The 26,323-nt window shown below is 39.3% G+C and overlaps 1 protein-coding gene and 1 non-coding gene across 4 annotated transcripts in view; both read right to left on the reverse strand.

The window, feature by feature from the left end:
* Window positions 1-820: 820 nt before the first annotated feature.
* Window positions 821-1,009, reverse strand: LOC124519092 (U2 spliceosomal RNA). The gene has a single exon (XR_006964001.1). It is a non-coding gene; the product is annotated as a U2 spliceosomal RNA (small nuclear RNA).
* A 15,599-nt stretch (window positions 1,010-16,608) lies between these two features.
* ESRP1 (epithelial splicing regulatory protein 1) overlaps window positions 16,609-26,323 on the reverse strand; it is a 53,431-nt gene continuing 43,716 nt past the window's right edge. For all 3 annotated transcript variants that reach the window (XM_047088988.1, XM_047088989.1, XM_047088987.1), the window contains exons 14-15: window positions 21,312-21,462; window positions 16,609-16,683 (exon numbers count right to left, since the gene is read on the reverse strand). In XM_047088988.1, the coding sequence (XP_046944944.1) occupies window positions 16,609-16,683; window positions 21,312-21,462 (226 nt within the window). The remainder of the gene's footprint in view (window positions 16,684-21,311; window positions 21,463-26,323) is intronic.

The following is a 26,323-nucleotide window of genomic DNA, read 5'->3' on the forward strand; positions in this document are numbered from 1 at the left end:
GATGCCGGGCTCAAACTCACAAAGAGAGATCATGACCTGAGCTGAAGTTGAACACTTAACTGACTGAGCCATGCAGGTGCCCCAGATCTGTGTTAATTTAAAAGGTGTTTTTTTTTTTTTTTTTAAACATTCTGCCAAGAGAGGAAAGCAGAATTTGATGCAAGGACTCCAGTATTGAGGCAAAAACACGTGAAAGAGGAAGTTAAAGAATGACTTTTTCTTTTTAATGTTTATTTATTTTTGAGACAGAGAGAGACAGAGCATGAACGGGGGAGGGTCAGAGAGAGGGAGACACAGAATCTGAAACAGGCTCCAGGCTCTGAGCTGTCAGCACAGAGCCCGACGCGGGGCTCGAACTCACGGACCGCGAGATCATGACCTGAGGCGAAGTAGGACGCTTACCCGATTGAGCCACCCAGGCACCCCAAGAATGACTTTCTTAACTTTAACATTTGGTGGTACGCTGCACGGCTTCCTGAAGTAAAAAGAATACAAGGAGTATAACCAGAATGCAAGAGTACAAGCAGGTTTTTGGTCATAGATAAGTTCTATTTTAAGCATGTTGAATTTGAATTGCCAGGGAGATGTCCAAATGGAAATGTCCATTATAGTGTTGAGTATAGAAGTCTGTGGCACACCTGTGTGTGTGGAAGAAAATGAGTTTGCTCAGAGAATGAATGGATGGAAAAGGTAGCTGAGGAAGGAACCATGAAAAACACCTCCAGGTAGGGAAGGATGAATCACAAGGGAGGACAGAAGCAGAGCAAGCCAAGAATTTCACATTGATTTTCTTTTTTTTTTTTCCCTACTGTTGTCCCTGAGGGGGTGCACCGTTCCTGGAAGTACTGCATAGCAAGTCGATGGGTGGAGTGGACGGAGCAAGCTCTTATTCCATCTCCCACTCCAAAAACCCATTTAATATATGGTCTTCCGATATAGGACATGCCAGATATTAAACTGATAAAAACAGATACTACATTCGATCTTAGCCAAAAGGCTGAGAAGCAATTCATATTTTTTTTTAATTTTTTTTCAACGTTTATTTATTTTTGGGACAGAGAGAGACAGAGCATGAACGGGCGAGGGGCAGAGAGAGAGGGAGACACAGAATCGGAAACAGGCTCCAGGCTCCGAGCCATCAGCCCAGAGCCCGACGCAGGGCTCGAACTCACGGACCGCGAGATCGTGACCTGGCTGAAGTCGGACGCTTAACCGACTGCGCCACCCAGGCGCCCCACAATTCATATTTTTTAAACATTATTTAAGTAGTCTCCTCCGCATCCAACGTGGCAAACTCACAACTCTGAAATCAAGAGTTGCATGCTCCACTGACTGAGCCAGCCAGGAACTCCTACATTGATGTTTTTTAATTTTTAAAAAATTTTTTGTTTTTTACTTAAAAATTTTTTTTAATGTTTATTTTTGAGACAGAGAGAGACAGAGCATGAACAGGGGGAGGGTCAGAGAGAGAGGGAGACACAGAATCTGAAACAGGCTCCAGGCTCTGAGCTGTCGGCACAGAGCTGGACGCGGGGCTCGAACTCACGGACCACGAGATCATGACCTGAGCCAAAGTCAGACGCTTAACCGACTGAGCCATGCAGGCGCCCCTGTTTTTATTTTAGAGAGGGGAGGACATGTGAGGAGGGGAGGGAGGGCAGAAGAAAGAGAGAGAGAGAGGGAAATCTCAAGCAAGCTCCATGCTCAGCAAGGAGCCCAATGCAGGGCTCAATCCCAACCCTGGGATCATGACCTGCGCTGACATCAAGAGTTGGACACTCGGGGCGCCTGGGTGGCGCAGTCGGTTAAGCGTCCGACTTCAGCCAGGTCACGATCTCGTGGTCCGTGAGTTCGAGCCCCGCGTCAGGCTCTGGGCTGATGGCTCGGAGCCTGGAGCCTGTTTCTGATTCTGTGTCTCCCTCTCTCTCTGCCCCTCCCCCGTTCATGCTCTGTCTCTGTCTGTCCCAAAAATAAATAAAAACGTTGAAAAAAAAAATTGAAAAGAGTTGGACACTCAACCAACTGAGCCACTCAGACGCCACTACATTGATTTTTTTTTAATGTGTTGTTTCTGGTGTTTAATTCTTTTTTTTTTTTTAATGCTTATTTATTTTTGAGTAAGAGAAAGCATGAATGGGGAAAGGGCAGGGAGAGAGGGAGAGAGAATCCCAAGCAGGCTCTGCACTGCCAGCGCAGAGCTGGATGCGGGACTTGAACTCACAAACCACGAGATCATGACCTGAGCCAAAACCAAGAGTAGGACACTTACCTGACTGAGCCACCCAGGTGCCCCTTAATTCTTTTTATTTTTTATGTTTGTTTATTTTTGAGAGAGAGAGTGTGTGTGAGCAGGACAGGGGCAGAGAAAGAAGGGGTAAAGTATCCAAAGTGGGCTCCGCTCGGACAGTAGCGAGTCCCATGTGGGGTTCAAACTCACAAACTGTGAGATCATGATCTGAGCCACAGTCAGGTGCTCAACTGACTAGGCCTCCCAGGTGCCTCAGTATTTAATTCTACTATCATACAGGTTTCAGTTATAAAACACTAGTTCAAACTCAAGTGTGCAACCAGCAGCTTTGTTACCGTTTACATTCACTTTTAAATTTTTTTTTTCAACGTTTTTTATTTATTTTTGGGACAGAGAGAGACAGAGCATGAACGGGGGAGGGGCAGAGAGAGAGGGAGACACAGAATCGGAAACAGGCTCCAGGCTCCGAGCCATCAGCCCAGAGCCTGACGCGGGGCTTGAACTCCCAGACCGCGAGATCGTGACCTGGCTGAAGTCGGACGCTTAACCGACTGCGCCACCCAGGCGCCCCTACATTCACTTTTAGAACAGCAACAATAGGCAGCTACGAATTCAGCTGCTGAATTAATGCATTGCTGGCAATAAAATAAAAAGGCAGACCAAAGGGGGTAAAAAGGTGGACCAAAGGAACATTACGAAGCCCTACTTTGTGACACTGTAAACAATGAACTGTGTTTGTGCAGTGCTAGGAAAAAGAGCCAAAGTGGATAAAAGAGCAACTATGGGAGTAGTAACCCTATCAACCAGTCTCCAAATTTCACTTTATTTTCCAGATCCCTTCCTTTACTTTCTGTGCAACCATGAAGTTTTTTTACTTAACCTATGCTTCAATTTCCTAGTCTATTAATAATAGTTGTACCTACTATAATAGGTTATTGTGAAGATTCATTTAACCAATATAATGCTTATTATCATTAACAAAATGTGTTCTCAGTGATTGTTTTGTTGTAGTTTATGGTATACTCTTCCAATATAATGAGTCCTAGCTTGGTTTTTGGCTTTAAATATCCCTCCACATTCCACATAATGGAATTGTGCTGAACCACATTGAAATAAAGACAAAAGTCAGGTCTAAGCTTGGGCAAGTCAAGTAGTTTGCTTCTGAACCTTTTTTCCTTAGGTTCACGCCTTGGGATCTTGGCTCTCATGAATTCGCTCAATACAAAGGAAGCAGTAAAAATGAAAAAAACAGTTTTCTCCCTATGGCACCCATTTAGTGGTCTTACTTGCGAATTTCATCCCGGTGGCCTTCTGGTCTTGAGTGTAGATCATCTCCTGCCTAGTCTGTTTCCTTGTATTAGCACATAGACTATAACATGAATAGATCATAGATTAGATCCAACCTTGAACCAAAGACATCCATAAACAGATGTCTTCAGTTCAGTTCCAGTCTTCTACTCTTTTCATCAAGAACAGCACCTCCTACAGTGGCTCAATTTAAAAAAAATATTTAATGTTTGTTTTTGAGAGAGAGACAAAGTGGGAGTGGGGAAGGGGCAGAGTGAGAGAGGGCGCAGGCCGGGGCAGGCTCCAGGCTCCGAGCTGTCAGCACAGAGACGGACAGGGAGCTCGAACTCACGAGCTGTGAGATCATGACCTGAACCAAAGTCAGATGCTTAATTGACTGAGCCACACAGGCATCCCCAGAGATACATTTTAAACTTGACCCAAAACATTTGTTTCAAAATAATACAACGGGGGGGAAAAAAGGAAAGAGATATAAAGCAAGATGGGCCTGGAGTTCATAATTGTTGAAGCTGGCTAAAGGGTACAAAGTGTACCCTTTACTTTTGCAGGTTACCCACCCCTTCCAACCACCGCTGGGGAAAGCAGGGAAAGGAAGAGAAATTGTGTAATCAACTATGATCCTAAAAGATGAACCTTTAAGGTATTTTATATATTCTGGTCCTCTTTGCCCTCATCTTGTCTTCCTTTCCTTACTGTTCGACATCCTATTTTTCTTTTCTGCCATGCGAACAGCAGCTACACGTGGGACAATTTCAAGGAGGTAAACAGACAAATGAGTTCAGCACAGGCAACTTTGTTTTTGAAGGCAGGGAATAGACTGGGCAATGTCAAATGCCTGCCAGAGATCATGAACATGGGTCAGAATCTCAGCTTGTCTAGAGAACTCTACCACCTCCTTACAGATGATACCAGACACACCCAAAGGTGAAGTACAAACCTGAAAGCAACAGCTCCATTTTTGTAAATGATATTGGCAAGGACTGGGACTTTCCCACGTGAACTAAACTTCATTCGGTGAATGCTTAATAAGGGCTAATTGAGTGAATAGAAATGTGCTAAACAGAGGGAAATAGAGGCATACTTCCTGTCCACGAGGTTATAACCTAAATTCAGAACTGATACACTTGTGCTCTGTTAACAAGATTATATATGTCAAGTGATACTGACAATATATACAACTCTGAAGTAGCACCACTCAGGAAAGACTTGAAGAATGGATAGAATTTGATTTGAAGGGGTGCCCCGGTGGCTCAGTCAATTGAGTAAGAGTCTCCAATTTCGGCCCAGGTCATGATCTCACGATTCTTATGAGATGGAGCCCCGAGATGGGCTCTGCGCTGATAGCAAGGATCCTGGTTGAGATTCTCTCTTCCCCTCCCCTGCTCTCACGTGTGCACACACATGCTCTCAAACGTTAAAAAAAATTTTTTTTAACGTTTATTTTTGAAGGAGAGAGAGAGAGAGAGAGAGAGAGGAAGTGAGAGTGTGAGTGGGGGAGGGGTAGAGAGAGAGAGGTAGACACAGAATCCGGAGCGGGCTCCAGGCTCTAAGTGGTCAGCACAGTGCATGACACAGGGCTTGAACTCACTAACTGTGAGATCATGACACCTGAGCCAAAGTCGGAGGCTTAACCTCCTGAGCCATCCAGGTGCCCCTAAACACTTTTTTTTAATGTTTATTTATTTAGAGAGAGAGAGTGCGAGCAAATCCTTATAGCAAACTTAGGGAAAAACCTTACCACCTCAGGAAAAGATGGCTTACCCACACCCTTTCCATGACCCTAACCGTTTCAGTAATAAAAAAGAACACACACTTTGAGATTAAACAGGCATGTTTTATTATCAAATGTAACAATTCTATGAAAACTCTCAGTAGTATTGTAGTTAAGTATTACTATCTTTAAGGCTTTCAGAGCTTTGGGCAGACAGCATCTTAAGGCATCAAGTATAAACAACTCTTTTTCTGATCCTAAGTGCCAGTTGTCACCAGTTTTCACACAAAAAGGTTTTTTTGTTTTTTCTTTTTTCCTACTGCAGTTAAAGGGCCATTGCTGGTCAAGTGAAGAGGGAAGGTTTGGCTCTCCATTCAAGGTGTTAATCAAAGTAATGCAAAGTAAATAAAAAATAGCAGCCACATAAATCTGCATGGCATTGCATCCAAGCCAAGGACAAATAGGAGGAACTTAAAGATACATGTGCACTTACTTAATCAAATCCTGTTTTCCTCTTTGGAGTTCCATGAGGCAGCAGTACTAGCTAGTGTCTAATATTGCACTTTTGTAGCATACACACAGCTAAACACATAGTGCTAAACGCTGACAGCATCAGTAACTGCTCTAACCGCTTCAGTGTTTACCTCTCAGTCCAGCATGCTGACTCTAATCCTATGCTTTTAAAAGTTTTAATTATTTGACAGTTAAGGCATTAGAGAGAAAGGTTTAAGGCTATATCTTAATATATACAAGCATTCACTTCAGTTAGTATATTGCTTTCTAGAATACACTGTTCAAATATTCTCATTTTGCGATATTAAAAACTATGGAATATCTCTTATTAAAGTCCAAACCATCAGTAATGGGAAAAGTACAATATAAAATAATACATTTGAAGCCACAATGTTCAGTTACAGTTTAAACTAGAAATTACTAGCTACACATAGCTGCTTCATTTTTGGTTTTGCATTTTGGCCCCTAGTTCATTATTTACAACTGGTACCTGCTGAGAAAAAAGATGCAACTTTTAAGCCATGTATGTTTTGCAGTGGGTGTACAATATCTTCTAATTTATCCCAAGGTGTTTTAAAAATCATTTTCATTCGTTTTTAACTGTAAGACACCATGATGGCCAAGATAGTGGGAGAATAGTTTTATTTCTTAAGTTTGTGACTCAAGTATTCCAAGATCTTATTCTTGAATTACTTAGTTAAGAGGGCACACTCGTGCAGAAGATAGGGAGATGGAGATAGAAAAATGGAAACACACAAATGAAGCTTCCACAACAGAGTTCCTGATGGAGACGGTAGACACTAGTATTTTTTGTCCAAGACTTAAAACTTAGGAAACACCTATGATGCCACGTTAGCTGGAAGTATTAGAGTCACTCAATTTCCAATTCACATTTTAAATGCCTATTTGCAATCAGCAAGGAGCCAGGCATGCTGCTTGCTAGAAGGATTTGGCTTCATTGGCTCAAATTTTTTCCTCTACCAAAAGATAGGGCACAGGCCCACTGTCCAATCACGTTTGCTGAAAATACTGCAGCCTGAGTGTAGACAAACTTCCCCTGAAGTTGCTAGAAGTTGATATATCTGACGGTTTCGGGATCACCATACATCTTTCAAACACTGAAAAAAACAACACAAGACAATAAAAGGAAATATTACAGTCTCTAAATTTTCAATTATTGGCAGCTATAATAAAACGATTTCAAATTACAAAAGCCCCCCCCCCCAAAAAAAAAAAGCCTTAAGGGAGTCCACAATTTTATTTTACACATAGTTGGGATTCTTTTTTTCTTTTTAATGTTTTATTTATTTTTGAGACAGAGACAGAGCATGAGCAGAGGAGGGGCAGAGAGAAAGGGAGACACAGAATCCGAAGCCGTTATTTTACACATAGTTGGGATTTCTATAGCAAGTTCTCAAGGAGCAGTGCTGGCAGATGAAATTTACGTGGTAACTGGCATTCCCACAGCTCCCTCCCTTGTGTTACCATGTGTTGATGTGTATGTTTGCACCTCCATACTTTACTCAGCTCCTTTGTGGAGTGACTATTTCACAATGTCTATACATACAGACATTCCTCAGTCTGGGTCCTCAAGTTACAACAGCGTTTTTTTGTTTTGTTGTGTTTTTAATTTTTATTTGGAAGAGAGAGAGAGAGAGAGAGCGCGCACACATGCAAGCTGGGGAGAGGGACACAGGGAGAGAGAGAGAGAAACCACAAGAAGACTCTATGCTCAGCACAGAGCCTGACATGGGGCTCGATCCCATGACCCTGGGATCACAACCTGAGCTGAAATCAAGAGCTCAACTGACTGAGCCACTCAGGCACCCCATCATAGCAATTCTTCTGATATTAAGAGGCTTGATGCCATTATTAAAACCATTAAGACAATTTTTGAAAATTAAAGTCTAGTATAAGAAATTTCAAATATGAAACAAAAATATTTGAGTCAATAAGAAGCAATGAGGCATGACATTATAGGAAACATCAACTCTTTCAGTGAACAGTTGATAGACAACCTTTATGTGAATTCATTCATCTGCACAACCATCCTATAAAGATTACCATGCTATCCCCATCATACAGATGGAGAAACGGAGGCACAGAGCAATTAAAGTAGTCATCGGCAGGTCCAGAATTTGAACACAAATTGGTTCCGTTATGCTATTTCACTTATACACCACACAAAAACATACATGCATTCATACATTCATTCATTGTGTGAGAGAGAGAGATAGGCGGAGAGAGGGAAAACAAAGCAGGCTGTGCACCATCAGCACAGAGCCCGACGTGGGACTCGAATTCACGAGCTGCAAGATCATGACCTGAGTGAAATCAAGAGTTGGTTGCCCGACTGACCGAGCCACCCAGATGCCCCATCACACAAAAACTTTAAAGTGAAAACTTTTGGCATTGTGCATGTTTTCACAAGTAGATGAGAAACTGGACTGCAGATAGACATAAAATGGTTCTTCAGAGTTCAGATCTGTTCATATGGCCAGTTTGAAATCATGGTCAAGGTTAGATTTGCTTTAATAATAGACTCTAAAATTGATACAAATTTAGAATCAGGTATTTATAAAACAGGGAAATACTTGTTAGAAATCATTCTTAAAATGTGGTTTACAAAGTGACTGTAATTTAGTACTTAGTGTAAAACACAGGACACGCAAGTTTCCCCTTGGTTACTAAGTACAAATAAAATCTCTATCAATGATCTACCAACACAATTGTCCAAGATCTACTATATTCTTCTTTTGGCAAAAGCATCTGAATTGTCCTTAAATAACTGACTGTCCCATAACCTAATCTTAAGCCCATAATGAAGCAACTTTACAACTGAGCCCAACAAGTGACACAGACATGGCCAATCAGAGCCCTGCATGTTCCTGGCCACAGTGCTTTCTGAAATGGACCTAAGCCAGGCCAAATAACCTCAATTCCTGGCCTGCTTCTGGATTTAAGATGGAAGGATGTAAGCCAAGGGTTGCTGGAGGTACCCTACAGAGACAGTTTGGAAAGAGCAAGCCCTTGGATCCAGTCAAGTCAGTCAACCATGGGCCTGTTATCAGAGTCAATAAATAAAACCTTTCCCATTCCCAGCTCATATTATCATTCTAATAAGAAACCAATGTAGATGCTGAAAACTATACCTTCATATTCTGTGAAAACGTAGAAAAGTCTGAAAAAAATGAAAAGTTTAGCTTTCTCAAGCCTGTTTTTTTTTTCAGCTTATTTTGAGAGAGAAAAGCAAGAAAGAGTGCACATGCATATGGAAGGGGCAGAGAGAGAATCCCAAACAGGCTCTACACCCTCAGTGTGGAGCCTGATATGGGTCTTGAAGTCCCTGAGCTGAAGTCAGATGCTTGACTGAGCGACCCACTCACCTCTGAAGCCTGCCTTTTTTTTTTTTTTTTTTTTTTTTTTAGTGTTTATTCACTTTTGAGAGACAGAACATGAGCAGGGGAGGGGCAGAGAGAGAGGGGGACACAGAATCCGAAGCAGGCTCCAGGCCCTGAGCTGTCAGCACAGAGCCTGATTTGGGGCTCGAACTAACAAACCGTGACATCATGACCTGAGTGGAAGTCGGACGCTCAACTGACTGAGCCACCCAGGTGCCCCTTGCTTTTTAATCCCAGTAGTATCCAATGGAATTTTAGTGTTTAGTAATCAAACTTTAGACTTCAAGCTGTTAACAAAAGACAAACCCCACAAAACCTTCAACTCCCCCTCAAAACAACAAAAACCCCCAAAACAAACAAAAAACAACGAATGTTTCCTATTTTCCCTTAGCTGCAGAAAAGAGTAAAAGTATAAAGAAACTATTATGCAAAGATAATTTTGAAGTTACAACTGCAAATATTCACAAATCTCTTTCCAGTAAGATCTGTGTTAAAAAATGTTTTTTTGTACACGGACATTGAAAGTACCATGTACAAAGAAATCATTTAAGAAAACTGGATTTCACCAACTGGGGTTACGTCTTATGAAATGAAGCTAAACCCCTTAAAAACCCTGCAATTCTGATTAGTTGTAATATTTTATTTCCTTGTAGCAATTTTGACATCTCTTTTCTAAAAAAATTAAGTCATTTGTGAGATTTCTTTGTTAGGACAAAGAAATAGTTTCTTTTTCCTTATATAATAGGTAAAATAAAACCCATAACTCAGATTCTTTCATCAGAGAAAAATGTTTTGATAGCCTTTTTGTCACTTAAATCACTAATCGGCATTTAGGTAGCTGTTGCTGCCCACTATTATAAATACTAGCTGAAAGAGAAAGAAAGTAAAATCTTGTTTCATTTTAAAATCTCATTTATCCAAGAAACATCTTGAATATTTTGGCCAGAAACTAAAATATTAGTCACTATATTGGTCCAAACAAATAATTATATAATACAAAAGACATATCATTTTTTAAAAATTTAAATCCCAGTTAGTTAACATATAGTGTAATAATAATTTCAGAAATAGAATTTAGTGATTCATTAGTTACATATAACACCCAGTGCTCATCCCATCTCAAATACTCCTTAATGCCCATCACCCATTTAGTCCATCCCCCACCTCCCACCCCACCAGCAACTCTCAGTTTGTTCTCTGTATTTGAGTCTTTTATGGTTTATCTCCCTGTTTTTATATTATTTTTGCTTCCTTTCCTTTATGTTCATCTGTTTGTATCTTAAATTCATCATAGGAGTGAAATCATGTTTGTTGTTCTCTGACTTATTTTGCTTAGCATAATACACTCTAGTTCCATCTGTGTTGTTGCAAATGGCCAGATTTCATTCTTTTTGATCACCGAGTAATATTCCAGTACACACACACACACACACACACACACACACACACACACACACACACAGCACATCTTTTTTATCCATTCATCAGTCGATGGACATTTGAGCTCTTTCCATAATTTGGCTATTGTTGATAGTGCAAGACAGATAATTTTTGAACTACAAAGTAATCTAAACTATATACTTAAGAGGCCAGGTATAAAAGATACTCTCCAAATGAAAGCTGCATGGTTTTTGTTTGATTGTTGGGTATTCTTTTGTTTTTCCTTAAAACCTAGCTGTTGTGAAAATACCAGGCTTAACACATCACAAGAACTTCCAAAAATACCCAGTATAGACAAAAGTTCTCACAAAAAAAGCAAAGGAAAATGTGAACACTTCATCTTGGACCTCCCTGCCTCTAGAACTGTGAGAAATTAGAGGTTTGTTATTTATAAAACACCCAGTCCATGGAATTGTGTTACGGCAGCCAGAATGAACTAAGACATTCAGCAAATGATCAAGATTGCACCGCCAGTAATGTTATGTAGGTAATAGCATCCCAGATATTATGTCATAGGATGCGCACTTCACCTCCATGGTATTATTCTTTCCCAATACCCACTACCCCAGTATAATTGCCAAAAAAGCATCTAACAAATTCAAAATCAAGGATAGCCCACAAAATACCTCAAAAGCAGAATACCTCAAAATTGTCAAGGTCATGAAAAATAAGCAAAGACTGAGAAACTAACATGGACTAGAGGATACTAAGGAGACAGGCCAAATAACTGCAACATGGATTCATAGATTGGATCATGGAACTAGATCATGGAAATGAAAAAGAACATTAATGGAAAAATTGGTGAAATCTGAACAATGTCTGGAGCATAGATAATAGTCATCAACATTGCTTCTGTATTGATTATTGTAATCATAGCAATAAAGTAGTTATTTGTCTATATGCAGAACTTTATAGTTTGTAAAACTTGCTTACGCTCATTAACCCACCTGATTCTTACCTAGAAAAGTTAAGTCACATATGAAGAAGTGAGGTTATGTGCATTTTACAGAATAGGGAAATGTTACCTCTGAAGAACTGTCTCTCCATATGTATGCAAAATATGTTTATAGCCAAGCATTTGTTGACAAATTTATGAGCTGGTCCTGCCCCCCCACCCCCCCAACATACTAGGAGAGTTACACTTGGAGCTTATGGTGAGGGAGTTGGGGGTACAAACAAGAACTCTGGCCTTTTGAGGAGGCATTTTTTTCCAGACAGCCATCAAACCTCCTTCCCAAGAGGGCATCTTCAACAGCTTGTGAGCAGTAGTTGGGGATCTTTTATGATAAAAAAAGAGGCATACCTAGAGTAATTCTTGGGTTAGCTGACAAATGTTGGCTATACAAGAAGGCAGAATACTGAAACTTCTTTATCAGACCTTATCATGGGCTTTGGCTACCTTTATCTGACTCCATAACCAGTAATGGCATCATGCTTTCAATAAATTTTTCAAGTACTGTTACTAGTTTCCCGTCATTGCTGTAAAAAATAATGTAATTTGATGACTTAAAACAGAAACTTCTCTCACATATCTGGCGGCCAGAAATCAAGGTGTCAGCCAGGATGTACATCCTCCAGAGGCCCTAGGGAACAATTCTTTGCCTTCTCCACCTTTCAATGGTCGCAGGTGATCCCTGGCTTATGTCTGTATTATTTAAATCTCTGCCTCCATGGTCATATTGCCTCCTCTTCTCCTGTGTCCATCTGGTCTCCTCCCCACTGCCCTTTTTTGTAAGTAGGCTCCATACCCAGTGTGAAAGCTTGAACTCATGACCCTGAGATCAAGAGTCACGTGCTCCACTGACTGTGCCGCCCAGGTGCCCCTATTTCTGCCTCTTTTATAATTGCATTAAGGGCCCACCCACATAATCCAGGATAAACTCCCCTCAAGATCCTTACTTTTTTTTTTTTTTTTTTTGCCAGATAAGGTAATAGTCACAGGTTCCAGGGATTAGGATGTGGACATTTATTTGGGGCCACCATCCATCCCACTATAAGTACTTACTCTGCCAGGCTCTTATTTGTTTAGTAGAAAAGAGCACCAAGACTGAAACTCAAAGTGATGTATCTTTAGTCAGCTTGGTCATTAACTGTAGGACTCAGAAAGTTACCCAACCTCTCTGGGTTTCATTTCCTCATCTGTCACATGGAGCCATGGGTACCTGCCCTGATGCCTCACAGTGCTGCAATGAGACTTAAATGGCACTGGAGATATAAAATTGCTTACAGAGCATAAGGCATTCTAGTGATGTTTAAGAGATGACTAGTGATGATAAATTTGATTATTAATATAGATGATGAGAAAAAATATATAGGCACGAGAAGGTTAAAGGGAAATAAATGGGGTCCAAATTGCATAAGGAAGTACAAAAAAGAATCTGAAAGAAAATATTCATTATGGTTATTTCTGGAGGGTGGAATTATTAGTGACTTCTTTGCACCTGTCTGTATGTTCCAAATTCTTTACAATGAGCACACAATACTTTTATGATCCTTACCTCCCAGGATCGCTGAGATCATTAAATAACTGATAACTTAGCCAGGTGTTTCAGCCAGTACTCCATGTGAATTTTTTAAAATTTCAATATAAAAGTAGATCAATCTAATTTTACAATAATAAATGCAAACACCTGGATTTTAACAGAGCACCTGATATTTCCATCATGACTTCAAATATATAAACATAAGACAGAATCAGAGTTGAGTAATGGTTATAGTCAAGTTAGGACATTTCTCATATAATAACAAAAAGCTGAGGTGCCTGGGTGGCTCAGTTGGTTAAGCATCCTACTCTTGATCATGGTATCTTGCCATTGGTGAGATAGAGCCCTGTATGGGGCTCTGCACTGACAGCCCATAAGACTACTTGGGATTCTCTCTCTCCCTCCCTGTCTTGTATGTGTGTGCATGCACACACGCTCTCTCAAAGTAACATTTTAAAAAAAGAACAAAGTTCCATGTCTAGTCATTTCTTTTCTTTTTAAAGATTTTAATGTTTATTTATTTTTGAGAGCGTGTGTGCAAGCAGGGGAGGAGCAGAGAGAGAAGGAAGGAGACGATCTGAAGCAGGCTCCCCACTGTCAGCACAAAGTCCCACGAGGGGCTTGAACCCAGGAACCCCAAGATCATGACGTTGGGAGTGCCTGAAGTCAGACACTCGACTGAACCATCCAGTCACCCCTCTAGTCATTTCTCATTCAATATATTCATTTTATGATATAGAAGAGTATGCTTATCATGTTCATAAACAGCATTAAGAAGTTGAATAAAGAACATTTCAAATGACGAAGTATGGATCAAAAAGAGTATCAAAAGGCTAGAATAATGTGCTCTCATTCCTGTGAACTAAACTAGAAAATACTCCATACCCACTGCAAAGTATCTGGGCACAATGTTCTTTAGTACCCAAGATATCTTGAAATCTCACAGAAAATAGCAGAGAATCATCACTTCCATCCCAGAACTGGGGTTTCTACAACTTCAGAACGAGAGCCTAAGACCCCAATTGTCATTTCTCAAGGACAATATTGTACTATTGGCAACCACACTTTCCAATTTAGAACTCATATAGTTAAGGCCCATAGGGTCCTCAGCCATGAAAATGGTAACAAAATTTTATTTTATTTTAATGTTTAATTTATTCTTGAGAGAGAGAGAGAGAGAGAGGGAGGGAGGGAGGGAGGGAGGGAGGGAGGGAGACACAGAATCCGAAACAGGCTCCAGGCTCCTAGGTGTCAGCACAGAGCCCGACACGGGGCTTGAACTCACAAGCCATGAGATCATGATCTGAGCCAAAGTCGGACGCTCAACTGACTGAGCCACCCAGGTGCCCCAGTAACAAAATTTTAAAGTGGCATACCAGGAAACCAAATCCAACAACAACAACAAAAAAAAAAATGAAGGAATTAAGTTACAGCAATTCCTGACCATGTCTCCACAATGCCATCTCTAGAGCAAGCTCACACAGAAACCCAGTATCCTTTTTTTCCCTTCCAAGTATGTATGTATGTATGTGTGTATTTTTTAAATGTTTATCTTTGAGAGAGAGAGGGAGGACGCTTGCAAGTAGGGTAGGGGCAGAGCAAGAGGGAGACAGAGGATCTGAAGTGGGCTCTGTGCTGACAGCAGAGAGCTTGATGTGGGACTCGTACTTATAAACTATGAGATCTGACCTGAGTGGAAGTTAGATGCTTAACCCACTGAACCACCCATGTGCCCCACCCCACCCCCGAAGTTTTTATTTAAGTTCAAGTTAGTTAATGAAAGCCAATATCCTTTAAGAAAAGGTTACCAGTTAAAAAACTATTTTCAAAAACTATCAGGATTCCTTTACTCTAGATTTAGACAATGAACCTTAAAAACATTATGCTAATGGGAGTACATGGGTGGCTCAGTCGGTTGAGCGTCCAACTTCGGCTCAGGTCATGATCTCGTGGTTGACGAGTTCAAGCCTCGCGTCGGGCTCTATGCTGACAGCTCAGAGCCTGGAGCCTGGAGCCTGCCTTGGATTCTGTGTCTCCCTCTCTTTCCACCCCTCTTCTGCTCATGCTCTGTCTTAAAAATAAACATTAAAAAAAAAATTATGCTAATGGAAATAAGCTAATCATGAAAAGACAAATATTAGGTTATTCCATTTTTGAGTTACCTAGAATAGTCAAATGTATAGAAACAGGAAGTAGAAAGGTACTTGCCAGAGTGTGAGGGAAGAGGGGAGTGTCAGTTTGAGATGATGACAATAGATGGTGGTGATGGTTACATAATAATGTGACTGTACTTAATGCCACTGAACCATACACTTAAAAATGGTTAATTTTATGTTATGTATACTTTACCACCATTAAAAAAAATGAAATGGGAAAAAAGTCCACTCAACAGAATTACCATAGGACTCTGTGATTCCACTCCTAGATACATACCCAAGAGAATTAAAAAACAGGTACTCAAATCTTTGTACGTAAATGTTCATATCAGCACTATTTACAATAGCAAGAAGGCAGAAACAACTCAAATGTCTATCAAAAGAGGAATGAATAAAAAATGCGGTCTATCCATACAATGGAATGTTATTCAACTATGAAAAGAAAGGAAGTACTGATACAGGCTCCAACAAGGATGAACCTCAAAAACCTGGGAAGTGAAAGAAGCCAGACACAAAAGGGCCACATATTGTAGGATTCCATTTTTATGAAATACGCACTAAAGGCAAATCCACGCAGACAGGAATGGTGTTTCCAGGGTCTATGGGGAAGGAAAATAGGAAGATATGCTTAATGGGTTTGGGGTTTTCTTTTGGGGTGATGAAAGTGTTTTGGAACTAGATAGACGTGGTGGTTGCACATGTTATGAATATACTAACTGCCACTGAACTGTATACTTATAATAATGATGGATTTTAGGGGTGGCGCCTGGGTGGCTCAGTCAGTTAAGTGTCCTACTTCGGCTCAGGTCATGATCTCACTGTTCGTGTGTTAGAGCCCTGCATCGGGTTCTGTGCTGACAGCTCAGAGCCTGGAGCCTGCTTCGGATTCTGTGTCTCCCTCCCTCTGCCCCTCCCCCACTCATGTTCTGTCTCTCTCTCAAAAGTAAATACATGTTAAAAATTTTTATTTTTAAATGGTAGATTTTGTTATGATTTTTACCTAAATTAAAACAACAACAAAAAAGCATACCCAAACTGTATTCCACATTAAATCTAGCAAATGAATTTCTAAATTGACAAGTTTTCCCTTACCCCCAAATAACATACAACTACGATCCATAAATGTTTCTAAGATACTGTCTCCTTGGATGACACACTGAATTCCAGTCTCCCAATTCTTCCAGAATCTCTGTCACTCCTACATCATACTAAAGAAAAGGGGGAACTTCTTACACGACTCATAAAAAATACATTCAGATTCTCGATCTCTATTTGGCCCTTTATGATTGAGCTTTCACATTATAGCGCCTTACCTTCTTTTCTGAGGATGGTCTAACTGCTGGGGCCCTTAAATACAAACCCATTCTTTGGGTAGAGTCCTGGCCTGGTCATTTGTGTGTACAAGTCCATCATCGGCTGCGTACTACAATGCAAGTTAGAACAAACAGGATCATAAGATGGACAAACTGCCACTATGGACGATTAGCATTTCAACTGAATAGATCTACGGACAGTACTATACGACATTTAGAATGTAGGAAACAAGCTCAAATGCTGGTAAGAGCCACATATGTAACAACTAATCCCAACACACCACTTCCTACTTAATAAAACCTTCTTTTAGGGAAGGGGTTAGTTAGAGTGAACACAGGAATAAAGAACCCATAACACAATAAACAACAAACACGTCAGATCATGCTAACAGTACAGTTTCCATGATATCACAGGTGTGACTAGATATAAAATAGTTTGAGTACCAACTATTTGCAAAGTATTGTCCAATAAGCCCAGCATCTGCAAGCAACTCTGTGAACTTTAAATATTGTATTTTTTTTTTTAATTTTTTTTTCAACGTTTATTTATTTTTGGGACAGAGAGAGACAGAGCATGAACGGGGAGGGGCAGAGAGAGAGGGAGACACAGTATCAGAAACAGGCTCCAGGCTCTGAGCCATCAGCCCAGAGCCCGACGCGGGGCTCGAACTCACGGACCGCGAGATCGTGACCTGGCTGAAGTCGGATGCTTAACCGACTGCGCCACCCAGGCGCCCCTTTAAATATTGTATTTGTAATATCAACCTAATTCTCTCAGGCAGACAGCAGATAAACATAATAGCGGCGAGAGGCTTAAAGAGATACTGATTAAAAAGTCAGTATTCTGAGAAAAAACAAAAACTAAAACCATTAAAAATGCAAAGCATTAACAGTAAAGGATAAAGCAAATGGCAAATCAAGTTATAAGAATTATGTAAGGAGACCAGAGAGTCCAGAATAAGAGGCCCATCAAATATAGATACAGGTTTATTTTCACGACCAGAATGACATTCTCCTGATCAAATATTTTCATGGTAGTTTGTCTTCATGTATTCAGTCCTCATTCTATAAATCTCATTTACCAAAATGGGCCCAACCCAGGCACTTTAACTTTATAAAATCACAGATTTTTAAAAAGTTTACCTATTTATTTATTTTAGTATTCCCTGCACCCAACGTGGGGCTTGAACTCACAAATCTGAGATCAAGGGTAGCATGCTCTTCTGACTGAGCCAGACAGGTGCCCCTACAAAATTACAAAATTGACAGCAGAACCCATGTCCTGCATTTTGTTTTGGACATCAGAATTCTTCCCTTTTTGTAAATCCTTGCCCTCTCTGGCTTCATACCCCCTTCCCCACTACCACCAAGTGTGAAGTATAGAAAAATTACGTCGAAGTAGAAGGAATTTTGTTAAGGGTAGGAGAAACATATATCCAAAAATTATGTTTAAATATGTTTGTAGGAAATGACATATGCCATTATTATCTTGAGATGTTTTTTAGAAGGCAGAATCGGAAACTATCAAGAGATTTCACTCAACCAATTATTACTAAGTATTTGCTTTATGAATATATTACATAACCAGAAATAAAATGAAAACCTCCCAATACATCAACAGCAATGAATACACTATAAATAAAGGTAAATACAAAATACACTTAGGAGAACACAGTTTTAAGTCACACTCTACTGATTTTGTCTTATGGTAAATCTATACCCAATCTGGATTCCTATAGCTAGGACTATTACCAAAATAATTGAGGACAGAAAAAAATAAGAAGACACAGACTCTTGGGGCACCTGGGTGGCTCAGTCCCATAAGTATCCAACTCTTGATCTCAGCTCAGGTCATGGTCTCAGGGTCACGGTTTCAAGCCCTGTGTGATTCATTCAATCAAGCTTGTGATTCATTCTCTCTCTTTCTCTCTTTCAAAAATAAAAACTTAAAAAACAAAACCATTAAAAAAAAAAGAAAAACAAAAAAATAGATATGGACTCTCAAAGACTGAAGGTATGAGTCTTCATGTAAGAGTGATATAAAATTAGGATACAAAAGATTTTGGATTTTGTAACTGCCTTAAAACTCAAATTACTAAAGACATTGGAATAATTTGATATACTTAATTTGATAAGTGAGGTTTATATATAATCTTTTTCTTTTCTTTTTTTTCAAGGAAGCTTTATGCTCAATGTGGGGCTTGAACTCACAACCCTGGGATCAACAGTCGCATGGTCTACTGATTGAACCAGACAGGTGCTCCTAGTTCCTATGTAATCCTAATTGGTTGATCCAGGTCACAAACTCCAAGCACTTCAGCAATGAAGGCCAAATTCCTTGAGATCAAATAATTTTGTACGATCTTCTTACTTCTGATTATACCAGATAACTCTACTCCAGCCTTCAATGATTCCCTAGAAGATACTAGAAGATAAACTGCTATAAACTGAAGTTATTTTATCTCAACTTTGAAGCACATCAATCTTGTAGCTATAAATCTAGAAATAACTGCTTTTATTTGTTTCTGGTAGAATACCCACAAAAGCCAGCCAGAGAACACTTCATAATAAGAGCAATTTTGCTTAATCTCACAACCAATTTATGTGTATGACCTCTTAATTCTAGTCATTGCAAAGCTAAATGTTGACCAGTCAAAACAAAATAGAAAATTAATTGACTTCAAAATAGAAAATCAGCTGACTTTTAGAACCTGAAACTTTGCTTGTACTTTCCAGAATTGGAAAACACTGGGAGAAAACACGAACTCAAAAGTTTATTAAGCAACCTCCTCAATAGCCTTCAGTAAAATTCTCTATTCCTTTCAGAATCTCATGAATCTTATGTGAAGTTTAGAGTAACTGTTTCCCCCCCTGCAAGAGCTCCCAATAGGCAGCATAATGGTTTAGGGAAGAAGCAAAGTATGTACAATAGTCCCCCTTATCAGCAGTTTCAGTTACCTTTGACTGACCAGAAGCAAATGATCCTAACACAATCCTAACACTACATCACGATGCGTACGTCATTCACCTCACTTCATCTTACCACACAGGCATTTAATCTTTTCACATCATCACAACAAGGGTAAATGTAGTACAGTAAGATATTTTGAGAGAGAATGACCACATTCGCATCCCTTTTATTACAGTTCTGCTTTATTATTGTTAATCTCTGTCTTTGAATTAGAATTTATCACAGGTAGGTAGGGATAGGAAAAAAGAAATTACAGGGTTTGATTCTATCTGCAATTTCAGGCATCCACTGGGTGTCTTGGAATGTTTTCTCCCATAGATAAGGGGAAAAGATCTACTGATCTCTAAAGACCTCTTACTTCCGGTATGAATGTGTTAAGCCAGGCAATAACAAAAAATAACTTTTGTCTAACCTTCATTAGATATTCTTCATTTGCCAGAAAATACACTTTTAATTTTAAAAGCCCATAAGAACATTACAATAACTTGGTAGGCTTGGGGCATCCCCACGGAGATAATTTTAGATGAGCTCCACAATCCTCCAGGATTCATGGACGCCAAGCTTGTAAACCCATTCCAAAGGTGAAACAGACTCTGTAGGCATAATCCTTACAACTCTGTACTGTAAATGCTCAAGGCCTATTTTAGGTTTGATGATTATGTCCATAAATACTTCTCGGCTCTAGAGACTCAAGCAAAGTTCATCTTCAAGAAGAAAGATAATTTTTGCTATTAATACAATAAAAGAGTTTCAAGATACTGATTTTTAGGTATTGCAAGAAAGGAATTTGGGTTCTAGGTAATTATGGGATTCGAGGAAAGAAAGCTCTCTGCTCAGAGGAGATGGCAATGAGGAGATTTTGCTCACTCTTACAGAGCTCTTATAGAGTTTACCAAGAAACATCTCATTTCGTAACTTGAGTCGGAAAACAATTGATGGACATAGGCAGTGGCAGAAAAAGTTGGTAAGAGCCAACATTCGTTTCACAAGAATTATCACAGATCATTTCATATAAGGCTCACCAAATATCCTACAGCTCATTTTAATGAGTTAGCATCTAAAGATTCATTGAGTCTCCTTTGTTTTTTCCAGGTTAGGTAGAGAGGCCTTGACTACTTTTTACATACTCAAATTGCATGTTTAAGTACTTTTTTTTGGGGGGGGGTAGTCAAGAATTAGAGGAAAACTCCTTCTTAGCCAATCCTATTCTAGATAAAAAGACCCACATTGCTGTGTGCCCTGAAGAGCTTTCCCAAAGTAGCCCAATTTTCAAAAAGAGCACCAACAGATTATATTGAGACAATTAGAGCAGCCTGGAAAAGTCCTAATCTTGTCAAATGGGTGAGTTTGAAAATAGCACTCAAGGGGCGCCTGGGTGGCTCAGTCAATTGGGCGTCTGACTTCGGCTCAGGTCATGATCTCACAGTCCGTGAGTTCAAGCCCCGCGTCGGGCTCTGTGCTGACGGCTCGGAGCCTGGAGCCTGCTTCAGATTCTGTGTCTCCCTCTCTCTGACCCTCCCCCATTCATGCTCTGTCTCTGTCTCAAAAATAAACAAACATTAAAAAAAAAAGAAAAAAAGAAAAAGAAAATAGCACTCAAAACTAGTCCCCCTGACTTTGCCTCTGGTTCTTTTTGCCTCTATAAGCAAACCTATTAGCATATGTACACATGAGGTTCAGAAAATCTGCTCTTTCCTGGCTGCATTCTTTAGGCAAATCAACTTAAGTAATAAGGGCACTGTGTATTTTCTTCTTCAAGCTACTGACCTGGTAACCTTGGAAGAAGTTAAGAATTTCCTTAACTCCAGTATTGTAGGCCAGGCCCTGCATTCTGACCACCGTGCCAGGCTGTGGAGGGACACCGCTAAGATTAGCAGCTGTAGGGAAGTAGCCAAGACTATTGGGCGAACCTGGGGGGCTAAAGGGAGAGAAAGCACAGTGAACCAATAGGAATAGACAATGTCCAATATTTATTCTAAAAGCATCAGTTATGTAAGGAAACAGACTTCCTCAAGGTGATCTTTCTTAGAATTCTCAGTTATCTCTCCCAAGACAGGTAAGAATACCATAGCTAGTCTGTCCCACGTTTCCACAAAAGTCCAAAGTTGAAAAGCAAAAGGGTTAATACAGACTTAAGTGCAAGTCTTCCCCAGAGATCCAGTTCTGAGATTCTTAAAGGGACAGGAAAGAGAGAATTAAGCCTTCGTAGTCACTCAACCACAAAGCGCCACTTCCAAAGCCCAGCTCATTGATGATTAACTGGGTAGTTGCCAGGAATAGTTAGGCATGAAAATGCATGAATTCAAAGCACTAATAGGAACCACAGCCACGGTGACCAAAAGGAAAAGAAAAAGAGAAAAAAATCCAAAGTTATTGCTCCAAAGAATAGACGGTTCTACCCACATATACAAGCAATTGTACAGCATAAAACACAAAGTACTATAGCACTCATGAATTAGTTCTTCCAACCTTGATTGGAAAAAAAGGTAGCGAAGTGGGTAAATTGGAAGGGATGCATAACAAGTTAAATCAATCACCATTAACACAAAGGGAAAATTGATGCTTGTGTCCTCTCCATGCTATCTGCAGCAATTACCTCCAAGAACAAGCCAAGTAAATACATAATTATTCTTTATGTGGCAACGCAAATGATTACCATATTTTGAAATTAGTTTCACCCTACCCCCCTACCCAATTTGTTTTCCGTCACAGTGGCCAGATACCCATAATTGAAAATACATAGAGAAAAATTATAAAGATGTTAGTAGCTTAAGGATCAATAAAGACCCAGAGCTTTAGATTATTCAATCTTCTAAACCTAAGTAGGTAATTACCCAACTTCAAAGACCAGTAAACACATAATGGAAGGGCTAAGAATCTTTGAGATTATTTATCCTACATAATCCTAACTGATGGGTTAATAGGAATGGTGCCAGATGTGCATATAGTTCCAGACTCCATTTTTTTTATTAGTACAGAAACTTTGAGCAAGTCACTTAATTTCTCTGAACTTCAATTTCATCATTTGCTAAATGGGGATAATAGCACTTTCCTAGTTTCACAGAATTGTTTTTCGGATTCAATAATGTAACATACCAAGTTACTCCATAAATCAAAAAATAATTTGTTACCTCATTCTTATTATTTCCATAACCATCATTCCATTTCATCATTTTTAAAATATCAGAGCGTGAAAAAAATTACTTGACATCAAGCTGCCCTTAATCTTGTAAGTCTATAAAGCAGTGATCCTCAACTTATGTGCATATTAAAGATAGTTGGGAGATGTTTCTAACTTTGTGTGGGGAAAGTCTATTTAGAGACTAACAGTCAATCTATATGCAACTATAAGAGCAGATACAGAGGGAATGCTGAAATTTGTGCCTGAGTAGAACTTTAGCAATCACTCAGACATACCTCATCGTTTTCACAGAGGTAGAAACAGAAACTAAGAGTTAAATTATTTCCCAAAGGTCACACAACTAGTTAGCTCTTCACCAAACCAGAACCACCTAGAGTTTTTAACCACCATTCTTCAAAGACCATATTTGCTCATGTCAAATGCCTGATAACTAATTCTCAAAAACCACCAAGACTTCTCTATGTATTTAATTGAGTAACTAGGTTTTTCCTACTAACTAGTAGAGTCAGATTGTTCCCACAGTATACAACTTACTTCTATGACTCTGTCCTGGCACATTCTATACCTTTGGCTAAAGATCTCCTATAAATTAAATCCAGGTGTCTAGTACCTTCAAAATACAAACAAGACAAAATAGATAAAAATTATCCAACTAGAAATGTAACATTATAAGTGGCAATTATGTTCAGTATCTATAAGGTAACACCTATTTTCAGGAAGCCTAAACTTGGAATCACATCCTTATTTTTGCACTAGGATTTCTGCTGTACACAAGGCATCTTAAGGAAAATTAAATAATTGTGTATGTACCTGACAGGAAATGAGAATAAAGGTCTTTCAGATTATTGAAATCAGAATCAACAAAAATAACTTATTAAAAAATGATAAGGTAAACCTCTATGTAGAAAATAAAAAAGAATTTACTAAAAACAAGGTAGAAAAAACCAGTCCAGCAAGGTAACAAAATACAGGATCGACACAGATCAATTGCATTTCTATACACTACAGTGAAAACACAAAAATGAAATTAAGAAAGCAATTCTATTCACAATAGCATCAAAAAAAAAAAAAACACTTAGGAAAAAAATTTAAAAAGGAATAGTTAGACTTACTGAAAACTAAAAGACATTATTTGAAAACAAAAGATGATCTAAACACAAGGAAAGACAGTCATGTTCATAAACAAAGGACTTAATATGGTTAAAATGGCAATCTTGTCTAAATTGACCCACAGATTCAATTCACAAGCTATCAAAATCTCAACTGTTTGTTTTGTTTTTTTTTTTTTTTACAAAAATCAACAAAACTGAACCTAAAATGTGCACAGAAATGCAAAGGACCCAGAAGAGCCATACTCTCTTGGAAAAGAACAAAGCAGGAGTTATGTTTGCTAAATTTAAAACCTGCTATAAAACTACAGTGATCAAATGGTGTGATACTCCCATAAGGGTAGGCAATGATCAGTGGAATTGAATTGGGTGGCCTGAAATAAACCCTTACATTTATGGTCATTTGAATTTTGACAAAGATTCCAAGACAATCTGGTGAGGAAAGAATACAAGCAAACCTTGAAGATGCTGTGGGTTCGGTTCCAGACAACTGCAATAAAGTAAACATCACAATAGAGTCAAATGAATATTTTGGTTCCCCAGTGCACATACAAGTTTTGTCTAGACTATGCGGCAGTCTACTAAGTGTGTGCAATGCCATGAGGTCTAAAAACACACCTTAATTTAAAAATAACTATTTTGGGGGGCATCTGGATGGTTCAGTTGGTTAAGCGTCTGACTTTGGCTCAGGTCATGATCTCTTGGTTCATGAGTTCGAGCCCCACATCTGGCTCTGTGTTGACAGCTCAGAGCCTGGAACCTGCTTCAGATTCTGTCTCCCTCTCTCTGCCTCTCCCCTACTCACACCGTCTTTCTCTCTCAAAAATAAACAAACATTAAAAAGTTTTTTTTAATAACTATTTTTTAGAAGTTTAAAATTTTTATTTACTTATTTTTTACCTTAGAGAGGGAGCATGAGTTGGGAGAGAGAGAGAGAGAGAGAGAGAGAATGTCTTAAGCAGGCTCCATGCTAAGCATGGAGCCCATCTCGGGGCTTGATCCCACCAACCCAGAATCATGACCCAAACCAAAATCAAGAGTTGGATACTCAACCGACTGAGCCACTCAGACGTGCCTAAAAATACTTCATTGCTAAAAAATGCTAAGTATCACCTAAACTTTCAGCTAGTTGTAATTACTGATCACAGATCATAACAAATAAAATTATAGAAAACTACAAAATATTTCAAAAATCGCCAAAATGTGACAGAGAAACAAAGTGAGCAAATGCTGTTGAGAAAATGGTGCCGACAGACTTGCTTGATGCAGGATTGCCATACACCTTCAATTTGTTAAAAACAAAACCAAAACAAAACAAAAACAACAAGTACCTAGGGGCACCTGGGTGACTTTTTCAGTTGGGCATTCACCTCAATTTGGGCTCAGGTCATGGTCTCCCAGTTTGAGCCCCACGTTGGGCTCTGCACTGACAGCATGGAGCCTACTTTGGATTCTCTGTCTCCCTCCTCTCTCTGCCCTTCCTCTGCTCGTGCTCTTTCTCTCTTTCAAAAATAAATAAACATTAAAAAAGAAATACACAGGGGCACTTGGGTGGCTCAGTCGGTTGAGTGTCTGACTTCGGCTCAGGTCATGATCTCGCAGTCTGTGAGTTTGAGCCGCACATCAGGCTCTGTGCCAACAGCTCGGAGCCTGGAGCCTGCTTTGGATTCTGTGTCTCTCCCTCTCTGTCTCCAGCCCTCCCCCACTCATGCTCTGTCTCTCTCTCTCTGTCAAAAATAAACATTAAAAAAAATTTCTTTAAAAAAAAAAAAGAAATACACAGTATCTACACAGTGCAAGAGCAAAACACAATAAAACAAAGTATGTCTGTTGTCTTTCCAATAAATGGTGCTGAAATAATGTAATACCCACATGCAAAAGAATGAATTTAGGCCTCTACCTCATATCATATAAAAAATTAATCCAAGTTGAATAAGACACCTAAATTAAGAGCAAAGATTACAGAACTCTGGGGCCCCTGGGTAGCTCTGTCACTTGAGTGACTGACTCTTGATTTTGGCTCAGGTCATGATCTCACGGTTCGTGGGATGGAGCCCTGCATTGGGCTCTGTGCTGAGAGCACAGAGCCTGTTTGGGATTCTCTCACTCACTCTCAAAATAATAAACTTAAAAAAATAAAGTAAAATTACAGAACTCTTGCAAGAATATGTAGTAAATCTCCAGAAACTTGGGTGATATATTACAACAAAACTGTAAGTGAGAAAATAAGACACTGATAAATTGTACTTCATCAAAATTTAAAACTTTTGTGCTTTAAAAGACATCATTAAGAAAATGAAGATAACCCACAGACTGAGAAAAAGTATTTGTAAATCACACCTTAATAAGGTCTCTCATCTAGAATATATAAAAAAATCTTACCACTGAAAAACAGTACGGAGACTAATCCAGTTTTAAAATGCACAAGAGATTTGAACATTTCTCCAAAGAAAATATACAAAAGGATAATAAGCACATATGAAGATGCTCAAAATCAATAGCCATTAAGGAAATGTAAATCAAAACTA

This window comes from Lynx rufus, unplaced genomic scaffold, assembly GCF_022079265.1.
Source record: "Lynx rufus isolate CCGP_SWC_20201006 ecotype Redwood Valley unplaced genomic scaffold, mLynRuf1.p SCAF_26, whole genome shotgun sequence".
Taxonomy (NCBI): Eukaryota; Metazoa; Chordata; class Mammalia; order Carnivora; family Felidae; genus Lynx; species Lynx rufus.